Source organism: Salmo salar, chromosome 24 (genome assembly GCF_965601325.2).
Source record: "Salmo salar chromosome 24, fSalSal1, whole genome shotgun sequence".
Classification (NCBI taxonomy): Eukaryota; Metazoa; Chordata; class Actinopteri; order Salmoniformes; family Salmonidae; genus Salmo; species Salmo salar.
Window position 1 is genome coordinate 6,206,581 of NC_138314.1, and position 12,251 is coordinate 6,218,831.

Consider the following 12,251-nt stretch of genomic DNA (forward strand, 5'->3'; position numbering starts at 1 on the left):
GATCCAGTTGCAGAGGCAGGTGTTTAGTAGGGTCCTTAGCTTGGTGATGAGCTTTGAGGGCACTATGGTGTTAAACGCTGAGCTGTAGTCAATGAATAGCATTCTCACATAGGTGTTCCTTTTGTCCATCTGTGGATCTGTTGGGGCGGTATGCAAATTGGAGTGGATCTAGGGTTTCTGGGATAATGGTGTTGATGTGAGCCATGACCAGCCTTTCAAAGCACTTCATGGCTACAGACGTGAGTGCTTCAGGTCGGTAGCCATTTAGATAGGTTGCCTTAATGTTCTTGGGCACAGGGACTGTGATGGTCTGCTTGAAACATGTTGGTATTATAGACTCAGTCAGGGACAGGTTGAAAATGTCAGTGAAGACACTTGCCAGGTGGTCAGTGCATGCTCAGAGTACACGTCCTGGTTATCCATCTGGCCTTGTGGAGGTTGACCTGTTTAAAGGTCTTTCTCACATTGGCTACGGAGAGCGTGATCACACCGTTGTCCGGAATCAGCTGATGCTCTCATGCATGTTTCAGTGTTACTTGCCTCGAAGCTAGCATAGAAGTAATTTAGCTCGTCTGGTAGGCTCATGTCACTTAGCAACTCGCGGCTGTGCTCCCCTTTTTTAGTCTGTAATAGTTTGCAAGCCGTGCCACATCTTCAGGTCTCTCCAGAGATGTTCAATCAGGTTCAAGTCCGGGCTCTGGTTGGACCACTGAAGGACATTCAAAGACTTGTCCCGAAGCCACTCCTGGTTGTCTTGGCTGTGTGCTTAGGGTCGTTGTCCTGTTGGAAGGTGAACCTTTGCCCCAGTCTCAGGTCCTGAGCTTCTGAAGCAGGTTTTCGTCAAGGATCTCTATGTAATTTGCTCCGTTCATCTTTCCCTCATTCCTGACTAGTCTCCCAGTCCCTGCAGCTGAAAATCATCCCCAATTCATGATGCTGCCACTGCCATGATTCAACGTAGGGATGATGCCAGGTTTCCTCCAGAGGTGACGCTTGGCATTCAGGCCAAAGAGTTGAATCTTGGTTTCATCAGACCAGAGAAGGTTGTTTCTCATGGTCTGAGAGTCTTTAGGTGCCTATTGGCGAACTCCAAGCAGGCTGTCATGTGCCTTTTACTGAGGAGTCTGGCCATTCTACCATAAAGGCCTGGTTGGTGGACTGCTGCAGAGATGGTTGTCCTTTTGGAAGGTTCTCCCATTTCCACAGAGGAACTCTGGAGCTCTGTCAGTGACCATCGGGTTCTTGGTCACCTCCCTGGCTAAGGCCCTTCTCCCCCGATTGCTCAGTTTGGCTGGGCAGCCAGCTCTAGGAAAAGTCTTGATGATTCCAAACTTCTTCCATTTAAGAATGATGGAGGCCACTGTGTTCTTTGGGACCTTCAATGCTGCAGAAATGTTTTGCTGCCCTTCCCCAGATCTGTGCCTCAACACAATCATGTCTCAGAGCTCTACGGACAATTCCTTCGATCTCATGGTTTGGTTTTTGCTCTGACATGCACTGTCAACTGTGGGTCCTTATATAGACAGGGGTGTGCCTTTCCAAATCATCTCCAATTAATTGAATTTACCCCAGGTGGACTCCAATCAAGTTGTAGAAACATCTCAAGGATGATCAATGGAAACAGGATGCACCTGAGCTCAATTTCGAGTCTCATAGCAAAGGGTCAGAATACTTATGTAAATAATAACCTGTTTTCACTTTGCCATTATGGGGTATTGTGTGTGTGTGTATTGATGAGGGGGAAAAAAGTATTTAATCCATTTTAGAATAAGGCTGTAACTAGGGATGCACCGATATGACATTTTGGGCCGATACCGTTATCCGATATTTTCCTTGCCAAAAAACCCGATACCGATAGCAGCAAAGTTTCACCTCTGTCTGTCCGTGGCCTCTCTTCCTCGATGCGCACTGTCACTGTGTCCGTTTCCATCTTGTCCAGCTGTGTCTAACATTTCACGTAAACCCTGTTTCTTGTCTGCATCGAAGTAGCGGTCCTTGTACCTAGCATCGAGCATGGTGGCGACACAGTAAATAGGCTCCGAGAAAATGCCACTGACTCGCTTGTTCACAGCCTCTAGTAGAATACTTTTCCAAGTTAACCCCACGGGCCATGTCGGCAGTTTTAGTGAGTGTCTGCTGCAGACGCAGTTGATGAGCTTTTTTCTCAAGTCAGTTGTTCGAATGGAGCTAAGAGTGTGTTCATGTTCTCAAATGCCATTGAAATGGCAGCAGCGGTATGAGAACCAGCACATTCATGAGCTTTCCTCTGTACAAAATCCTCGTCGACCCACTGTGCTGTCAGACTCTGCATGCCCATGGGGCTGACATCGCTGGTCCAAATGTCAGTCATGAAGCTAATAGCAGTGACGCCCATAGCAAGTAGCTCATGGATGTGCGTTTCAACAACATAGCGCAACATCTGAGAAATAGCGCCTACTTGGTAGTGTGTACCGGGGCTCGAGGTGCTCGACCAGTTGACAAAAGCCAACATTATCCACAACAGAGAACGGTTGATTGTCAAGGGCAATGAATTCCATTATCTTGGCCTGAATGGATTTCGCCTTTGAGTTGTCTTGCTGAAATGTTTTTACTCTTTCAAATGACTGCTCGATACACACAGCAGACATTGTGGGCTAGGTTAGGAATGCTGTGTTGCACGTGTAGCGCTATATTGTTTGTGGCGTCATTACGTCATCTACCTACGTTATATAGGTATGCACATCAGCTTTAACATCGGCGTTAAACTAGACATCAGGCCGATGTTGGCATTTTTTTTTATATCGTGCATCCCTAGCTGTAACGTAACAATGTGGAAAAAGTCAAGGGGTCTGAATACTTTCCGAATGCACAGTAGTGCACTACTATTGAACAGAGCCAAATGGGTCTATGTAGGGAATAGGGTGAAATCTGGGATACAATCAGGGATGTAGAGTCCAGCTGAGAGATGATGTCACTATGCCCCCTGCCCTGGTGACACAGCATCCTGTGGGCATGAGCTCACTGTGCCCCCGCCCCGAGCAGAGCTGAGTCTTTGTCTGTCTTTGTGAGTGTGATGTCTGTAGCTCTTACATCAGGGCCTGGGGGCCTTGACTCATACCCATCATTCTTAGTATCTCATAGACAGATTGCTCCGGTGGGAAATGGAGGGAGCCAAAGGTCAGACAAAGGAGCCTTGGGCTCAGAGTTAGCCACAGAGTCACAACACAGCACTTTCAACAGACAGACAGACACAGCCGGTGTATATACAGTGTACAAAACATTATGAAAACCTGCTCTTTCCATGAGACTGACCAGGTGAATCCTATGATCCCTTCTTGATGTCACTTGTTAAATCCACTTCAATCAGTGTAGATGAAGGGCAGGAGACCGGTTAAAGAAGACATTCAAAGTTAAAGAAGACATTTCAAACCACCTTCGTAAGTGGTTTGAAGTCCGATACAAATCTGATTCCTGGCCATGCACCTTATTATTTGCCCTCAAGTGGTTTGGCATATTTTGTTTTATTGCTAGCTACTCTGTTGACAGTTTGACAAGAACATGACAAGAACATGGTAGATAACTATCTTGTTAGCTGTTTACAAACAAATTACTGAATGTGCTAGAAAGCTAAACGGCTACCTAGCTAGCTAGTTAGCTCTTGTTGCTAGACAAAACTGAGTCATTTGAGGCTTTTAACGTGTTCTTACACTATGATTTTGAACATTCAAAGCAACTGGGAAATGTCCATGGCAGGCATTGTCAACTTAACTTGCTACATAACTTCTGAGTGGTAGGAAGCATGAGCACCACTACCAATCAGCCTACACCACTGCACACACATCCGCCATTACTATGACAACTAGCATAGCCTTGTAAGAAAATGACTGCTGTCTGAACATGCACGCATCCGATTTGGTCACTTGTAACTTGCTTTTTGAACAGTCAATATTCGAAAACGGATTTAAAAAACAAAACCGATTTTGAGCATTAAGGCCAGCATTGTGAACAAGGCTTAAGAGACCGATCAGGACAGATAGCCTGATGCTGTTATGCTTGTAGCAGCAGTGACTACTGCCTCGGTGCACTCCTTGGCTAACATTTTAACAATAACCAAACAGTGGTAGTCATTCATCGTGCCCTGCTGTGACACACCACCAATGAGACACCTACAGATAAGACCAGCACTCATCATTCTGTTTCAAGTTGAAATACACCAGAATGGTAGAACAGAGATTCTCTGGCAGCATTGCCAACTCGGCTCCTACACATTCCTCTGTCCCATATCATCATGCAAGATCAGTAACTCGCATCCAATGCAGCCTAGCCCAAAGCTCTTGACTTCAAGGCCAAATAAGTACAATAGAAGATAGTCATGATAAATATGTTGTGATGAATGTGTTGGGCCCCTTATATTCAACTCTGGACCGCAAAGCCAGTTCCACTTATTTTAGACCTGGGACACCAGGTGGGTGCAATTCATTATCAGGTAACAGAAAACCAGCAGGCTCCGGACTGCATAGGATAAGAGTTGAATACCACTGATCTAGAGCAATCAGGCTAGAAAAACCAGTTCTCAGGTTTCGATAGCTCTGACATATCTGTAGTGTAGAGTGCCGACCATACCTGAGAGGGTAAAGTACAGTAGACTAGTATACAGACTTTTGGAGATGGCCTCCAGCAGATACAAAGCATGAATGGGATCTAAAATGAACCACTTCCCATGTATAAATAAATACTCTGCCCTGAGGCCAGAGATTAGCCCCACTGCCCAGTGGAAGTATGGCTGTATTGGTCTCAGTAGTTCATGAATCACTTTGCGTCCCTTTTTGGGAAATTTGTCTTGCATCTCAAACAGCATAGCATCACCACACTTATTGTTGTTATCTGATCTCGAACCCACTACCATCCCTGTAGATTCTGGCCAACCTGGTGATGGAGACACTTCTCCCTGAGGTCAGGGATCTCATCACCCCGGGACTGAAAGGCAAAATGCACGAAAGGCAGAGGAACTGGATGCTGGTAAGTTCTATCTCACACAACTGACCAAATACCCCTTTATAATACTAGGGAAAATGTCTTCTTCTGAGTTCCCTGTTTGTACATGAATCCATGTCATGTTGGGATGCAAGAATGCTGGTGATCTACATTTTTGTATTCCATGTTCACAACGATGAGTCACAGTGGCACTTTGGTCAACGTTTCGGCCCAGTGGCTTTTCTCAATACAAGATGCAGACATAACAATCCTCTGTGTGTCCCCATGCAGATCTGTGATGCTGTTTATGGTCTGGTGGTGAGGCAGGCCCAGGCCCAGTATGAGGCTGTGGTGCAGAGCTGTGAGGCTGGACGCCCCCTTTTAGAGGCCTCCATACGCACAGACATGGACCAGATCATCACCTCCAAGGAGCACGTCAGCAACAAAATCAAAGGTGAACCCTCAGTGACCTGTGTGGTCCAGCTGTTAGAGCTGCGGACTCCAGCTCATGTATACTAGAGTCGGCATGAGTTGGAATCCACACCACTGCACTTCTGACTTGCCAACTTTTCCACCTTTCATGTCTCCTCTTCATTATTCCATCTTTATAAAATAAATAAATATCCCACAATAAATATATTTAAAAGGTATGAGCCCTCCACAGTAAGATGAAGTTGAGCCCTAGTCCCAGACATTGACCCAACATCAGTTTTACAGTCCACCCAGTAATGGATTTTGGGGGAGTAAGCAGATCCTAGATCTGTGCACAAGCCAGGGCAACTTGGGACCCACAGTAGGTAAATACCAGTAGTTTCAGTACAATGGTAGATTCTAGTTCATACTCTGAATACCTACAGTACATGTCTGGCCTGTATGTCATTCTGGGCTCTTTGAAAGTGGTGTGACAAATATTTACCAACAGTTGGACAGGTGGTTGTCACAGCCACAGACAGTTATGTGGTATGTTGACAGCCTGCGTCCATGGAGTGGAAGACATGAAGAATAGCAGCATTCCATCAACAGTTACATGGAGGACTTAGTCTGTCGCAATAACAATCTTATATGGAGAGGAGCTGAATTCCTTTGGACGAATCATATCTTGAGAAAAGCACGTGTTGCGCGATGAGTCACAGTGGAACTTCTGCCAGTTTATAAAGTCATGAAGACTAGTCTGTGTGTTGACATCCTCTCTCTCGTTGTGTTTCCTCCCAGCGGTGGCGCTGCCTAAGGCAGAGAAGCTGCTGAAGGTGAGTATCCAGCCCTACATCAGCTCTATCCTGGAGGCCCTGATGGAGCCCACCAGTCGAGGCTTCTCTGAGGTCAGGGACGTCTTCTTCAGAGAGCTGGTGGACATGAGCAAGAATACACTGAACGACAGCACCAAGGAAAAACTGGGAGAAGTGAGAGCGCTGTTATTCATTTATATGGGTGTCAGTCTAATGATCCAGCATAACAGTTTAGCTGCATGCTTTTAATCCACCCATTTAGGTGATACCTGAAGTGTAGCATACAAATTGATGAGCGAATTGAAAGACGTATATCATCCAAGCCTGGTCTCTATGGTCTATGTGTTAATTCTGTCAACCCAGCCTCACTCTTCCTTCTCTCCCTCCTTCTCTCCCTCTCTCGTCAGCACATGGAGAAGATCTCTATGCTGGCTTTCCACCCGGTGAAGATGCAGAGCTGCTATGAGAAAGTAGAGGACCTGAGTCTGGACGGCCTGCAGCAGAGGTTCGACGTCTCCAGCCCCTCCGTGTTCGTCCAGAGGGCACAGATCCTCATGAGAGAGGTACACCTTTTCTAACTAGCACTGATTGAGGGTGAAGGTTTTACTTGCAAAGACTGTGATAGGTTATCGTACCTAGCTTAATTGTATGTGATCAAAATGCAAGTGTAAACGACACCCTCCTACACCGTATTGCATTCTGCAAAACGTGACACAACCTCTTACTGATGATGTGGACAGTTTTTCACTAAACTGACATATGGGGTATGAGTATGGTGAGGTACTAATTAAATAATTGCTGAAATGTCTCCTTTTGAGTTCCTGGCTGGTGTATGAGTGCTGAAAGGATGTGGCCTGCAGGTCTATTTTGTGGTTGTTGGTTGATGCTGTTTTGTCTGAGATCCTCAGAGCTACAGTATGGGGAGTTCTTTATTATTGTGGTTGGAGAACAAGCACATTCTGGTTAGTGAGTGGTGGTTTACTGTCATTGGCTGGCTGGTCTCAGTTGACAGACTGTTGGTTGTTGGAGAGATATCCTAGAGCAAAGTATTCACCACTCTGTCCCCCACTGTGAATCACATGGGCTGTCCTCTTTGTAGTTGCTAGAAGCTGCTGGGGGTGAGCCTTCTCAGACAGGGTCTAAGGTCTCAGAGAGTTCAACAATTTGAACTTTGCTTTGCATCCAAGATTCTGTTTATAGTTCAGATATACAATAGCAAATATCTACCCTCAGGGTTCAGGGTGTGATTAGTTTCGAATGGAGGGAGGGAAGGGTTTTATTGGACAGGGTTAGTATATAGAAAGCAATCCTATTTTATTATGCGACACTTAAAAAGGAATTGTTGGGAAGATAGTGTCCCCTTGTGGTGAATATATGAACTGATGGAATGTTTTGTTCTTGGCTTGGCATTTTGTGATTTCAGCAAACAGGCAAATCATGGACTTTATCTATACACTGTCTGATGACTGCTTAGTTGAGTTACCAACATGCCCACATGATGATCCATTTTATAAACCAATTTCTCTGCATTCTCTTTATGTCTGGTAGAGTATAGACCATTTTAAAGAGAGGTTTACTTGCAATGACTGTGATTTGTGGTTGCCTTTCCACCACTAAACTTAGTTGAATGCAAGTCACTCTGGATAACAGCATTTGCTAAATGACTAAAATGTGAACTAATAAACAAACCTTTATCTGTGCAGCAAATGGACGATGCAGTGTACACCTTTGAGCAGATCCTCCACCAGAGTCTGGAGGACCAGGGGCCAGAGGGTCTCTGTAAGAGCATCCAGCGCTGCCAGGACCGGGTCATCAAGGTAAAGCAGACAGGAAAGGGATGGCTGTTGGCCCAGTGCACACCATGACATAGGCACGATGACTAATCAAGACCATTGCGCTCTCCCCCCAAAAAAGTTTAGTTGGTGCGTAAAACAAGTGACTCTAGAGAAGCACACAAAAATGTCATATATGGCTTGCTAGGCACAAGGATGGGTAACATTTTATTTTAAATTTTTATTTCAGCTTTATTTATTTAACCAGGTAGGCCAGTTGAGAACAAGTTCTCATTTACAACTGCGACCTGGCCAAGATAAAGCAAAGCAGTGCGACAAAAACAACAACACAGAGTTACACATGGGATGAACAAACGTACAGTCAATAACACAATATAAAATATGTATACCGTGTGTGCAAATTAAGTAAGGAGGTAAGGCAATAAATAGGCCATAGTGGCAAAGTAATTACAATTTAGCAATTAACACTGGAGTGATAGATGTGCAGATGAGGATGTGCAAGTAGAAATACTGCTGTGCAAAAGAGCAGAAAAAAACAATTATGGGGATGAGATGGGTAGTATGTTGGATGGGCTATTTACAGATGGGCTGTGTACAGCTACACCGATCGGTAAGCTGCTCTGACAGCCGATGCTTGAAGTTAGTGAGGGAGATATAAGTCTCCAACTTCAGTGATTTTTGCAATTCGTTCAAGTCATTGGCAGCAGAGAACTGGAAGGAAAGGCGGCCAAAGGAAGAATTGGCTTTGGGGATGACCAGTGAAATATACCTGCTGGAGCGTGTGCTACGGGTGGGTGTTGCTATGGTGACCATTGAGCTGAGATAAGGCGGAGCTTTACCTAGCAAAGACTTATAGATGACCTGGAGCCAGTGGGTTTGGCAGCTAAAATGTAGTAAGGACCAGCCAATGAAAGCATACAGGTCGCAATGGTGGGTAGTATATGGGGCTTTGGTGACAAAATGGATGGCACTGTGATAGACTGCATCCAATTTGCTGAGTCGAGTGTTGGAGGCTATTTTGTAAATGACATTGCCAAAGTCAAGGATCGGCAGGATAGTCAGTTTTATGAGGTTATGTTTAGCAGCATGAGTGAAGGAGGCTTTGTTGCGAAATAGGAAGCTGATTTCTAGATTTAATTTTGGATTGGAGATGCTTAATATGAGTCTGGAAGGAGAGTTTACAGTCTAGCCAGACATCTAGGTATTTAAAGTTGTCCACATATTCTAAGTCTGAACAGTCCAGAGTAGTGATGCTAGGCGGGCGGGCGGGCGAGTGCGGGCAGCGAGCAGTTGGAGGCCCCGGAAGGAGTGTTGTTTGGCATTGAAGCTCGCTTGGAGGTTTGTTAACACACTGTTCAAGGAAGGGCCAGATGTATACAGAATGGTGTCGTCTGCGTAGAGGTGGATCAAAGAATCATCCACAGCAAGAGCGACATCATTGATATATACAGAGAAAAGAGTCGAAACCGAGAATTGAACCCTGTGGCACACCCATAGAGACTGCCAGAGGTCCGGACAACAGGCCCTCTGATTTGACACACTGAACGCTGTCTGAGAAGTAGTTAGTGAACCAGGCGTGGCAGTCATTTGCGAAACCAAGGCTGTTGAGTCTGCCGATAAGAATACAGTGATTGACAGAGTCGAAAGCCTTGGCCAGGTCGATGAAAACGGCTGCACAGTACTGTTTTTTTTTTATCGATGGCAGTTATGATATCGTTTAGGACATTGAGCATGGCTGAGGTGCACCCGTGACCAGCTCGGAAACTGGATTGCATAGCGGAGAAGGTACGGTGGGATTCAAAATGTTCTGTGATCTGTTCGTTCACTTGGCTTTCGAAGAATCTAGAAAGGCAGGGCAGGAAGGATATAGGTCTGTAATAGTTTGGGTCTAGTGTCTCCCCCTTTGAAGAGGGGGATGACCGTGGCCGCTTTCCAATCTTTAGGAATCTGAGATGATATGAAAGAGAGGTTGAACAGACTAGTAATAGGGGTTGCGACAATGGTTGCGGATAATTTTAGAAAGCGAGGGTCCAGATTGTCTAGCCCAGCTGATTTGTAGGGATCCAGATTCTGCAGCACTTTCAGGACATCAGCTGTCTGGATTTGGGTGAAGGAGAAGCAGGGGGGCTTGGGCCAGTTGCTGCGGTGGGTGCAGAGCTGTTGGCCGGAGTTGGGGTGGCCAGGTGGAAAGCGTGGCCAGCCGTAGAGAAGTGCTTATTGAAATGTTCAATTATCATGGATTTATCAGTGGTGAGTGTTTCCTAGCCTCAGTGCAGTGGGCAGCTGAGAGTAGGTGCTCTTATTCTCCATGGACTTTAGTGTCCCAAAACATTTTGGAATTAGTGCTGCAGGATTCAAATTTCGGTTTGAAAAAGCTAGCCTTTGATTTCCTAACTCCCTGTGTATATTGATTCCTGACTTCCCTGAAAAGTTGCATATCGCGGGGACTATTCGAAGCTTGTGCACTGCGCAAGGGCAGTCAAGTCTGGAGTGAACCAAGGGCTATATCTGTTCTTAGTTCTACATTTTTTTGAAAGGGGCATGCTAATTTAAGATGGTGAGGAAGGCACTTTTGAAGAACAACCAGGCATCCTCTACTGACGGGATGAGGTCAATGTCCTTCCAGGATACCCGGGCCAGGTTGATTAGAAAGGCCTGCGCGCAGAAGTGTTTTAGGGAGCGTTTGACAGTGATGAGGGGTGGTCGTTAGACTGCGGACCCATAACGGACGCAGGCAATGAGGCCGTGATCGCTGAGATCCTGGTTGAAAACAGCAGAGGTGTATTTAGAGGGCAAGTCGGTCAGGATGATATCTATGAGGGTGCCCATGTTTACGGATTTGGGGTTGTACCTGGTAGGTTCCTTGATAATTTGTGTGAGATTGAGGGCATTTAGCTTAGATTGTAGGACGGCCGGGGTGTTAAGCATTTCCCAGTTTAGGTCACCTAACTGTACGAACTCTGACAATAGATGGGGGGTGATCAATTCACATATAGTGTCCAGGAAACAGCTGGGAGCTGAGGGAGGTCTATAACAAGCGGTAACAGTAAGAGATTTATTTCTGGAGAGATGGATTTTTAAAACTAGTAGCTCGAACTGTTTGGGCATAGACCTGGATAGTATGACAGAACTCTGCAGGCTATCTCTACAATAGATTGCAACTCCGCCTCCTTTAGCAGTTCTGTCTTGACGGAAAATGTTGTAATTGGGGATGGAAATTTCAGAATTTTTGGTGGCCTTCCTAAGCCAGGATTCAGACACGGCTAGGACATCAGGGTTGGCGGAGTGTGCTAAAGCAGTGAATGAAGCAAACTTAGGGAATAGCAATCTGATGTTAACATGCATGAACCCAAGGCTTTTACGGTTACAGAAGTCAACAAACGAGATTGCATGGGGACACACAGGGCCTGGGTTAACCTCTACATCACCAGAGGAACAGAGGAGGAGTAGGATAAGGGTAAGGCTAAAGGCCATAAGAACTGGTCATCTAGTGCGTTCGGAACAGAGAGTAAAAGGAGCAGACTTCTGGGCGTGGTAGGATAGATTCAGGGCATAATGCATAGACAAGGGCATGGTAGGGTGTGAGTACAGTGGAGGTAAACCTAGGCATTGGGTGATGATGAGAGAGTCTGCATCTCTGGAAGCGGCAGTTACGCTAGGTGCGGTCTCCGCATGGGTGGGGCAAGGGAGCTAATCGAGGCATGTAGAGCGGGACTAAAGGCTCCGCAGTAAAACAAAACAATGAGAAATACCCTAAACAACAGTATACAAGGCATATTGACATTAGAGGGAGACATAAAGCAACCACCAGTGTTGATTGGGAGAGCTAAGACAACGGGTAAAAAGCTAAGAAACAATAATGTGTAAATGGCGATGAATGGGGTCAGTTAGCTACACACAGGGCCTGAGTTCGAGGCCTGAGTTCGAGGCTGGGGCCGACGGATAAACAAAATGAAGTACCGTGTTAATGAACAGTCCTGTTGGCATCAGCTGTGTAGCCGAGTGATCATAGGGTCCAATAAGCAGCAATGGACGAAACAGGGAGCCGCTCGGCAGTCATCACTACGCTAGGCGAGCGGGAGACACGGCGCTCAGAGAGCTAGCAGGCCGGGGCTAGTAGCTGGGTCCTACCGACATCAACGACGCAGAGGCCGGTTGAGAGCACATTGGCCGAAATACGTCAGCAGACCAGTCGTGATGGATCGGCGGGGCTCCATGTCGACAAAGGGTCCAGGCCAATTGGCAAGAGGGGTATTGTAGTTGGTGTACTTCGTTTGCT

General features: G+C 46.1%; 1 protein-coding gene across 1 annotated transcript in view; it reads left to right on the forward strand.

Annotated features, from left to right (window-relative positions):
• Positions 1-12,251, forward strand: part of LOC106585213 (protein Niban 2) — a 53,425-nt gene that overhangs the window by 35,365 nt on the left and 5,809 nt on the right. Inside the window, exons 7-11 of the mRNA XM_014171171.3 lie at positions 4,894-4,998; positions 5,245-5,407; positions 6,166-6,353; positions 6,587-6,742; positions 7,883-7,996. Coding sequence (XP_014026646.1) covers positions 4,894-4,998; positions 5,245-5,407; positions 6,166-6,353; positions 6,587-6,742; positions 7,883-7,996 — 726 coding nt within the window. The remainder of the gene's footprint in view (positions 1-4,893; positions 4,999-5,244; positions 5,408-6,165; positions 6,354-6,586; positions 6,743-7,882; positions 7,997-12,251) is intronic.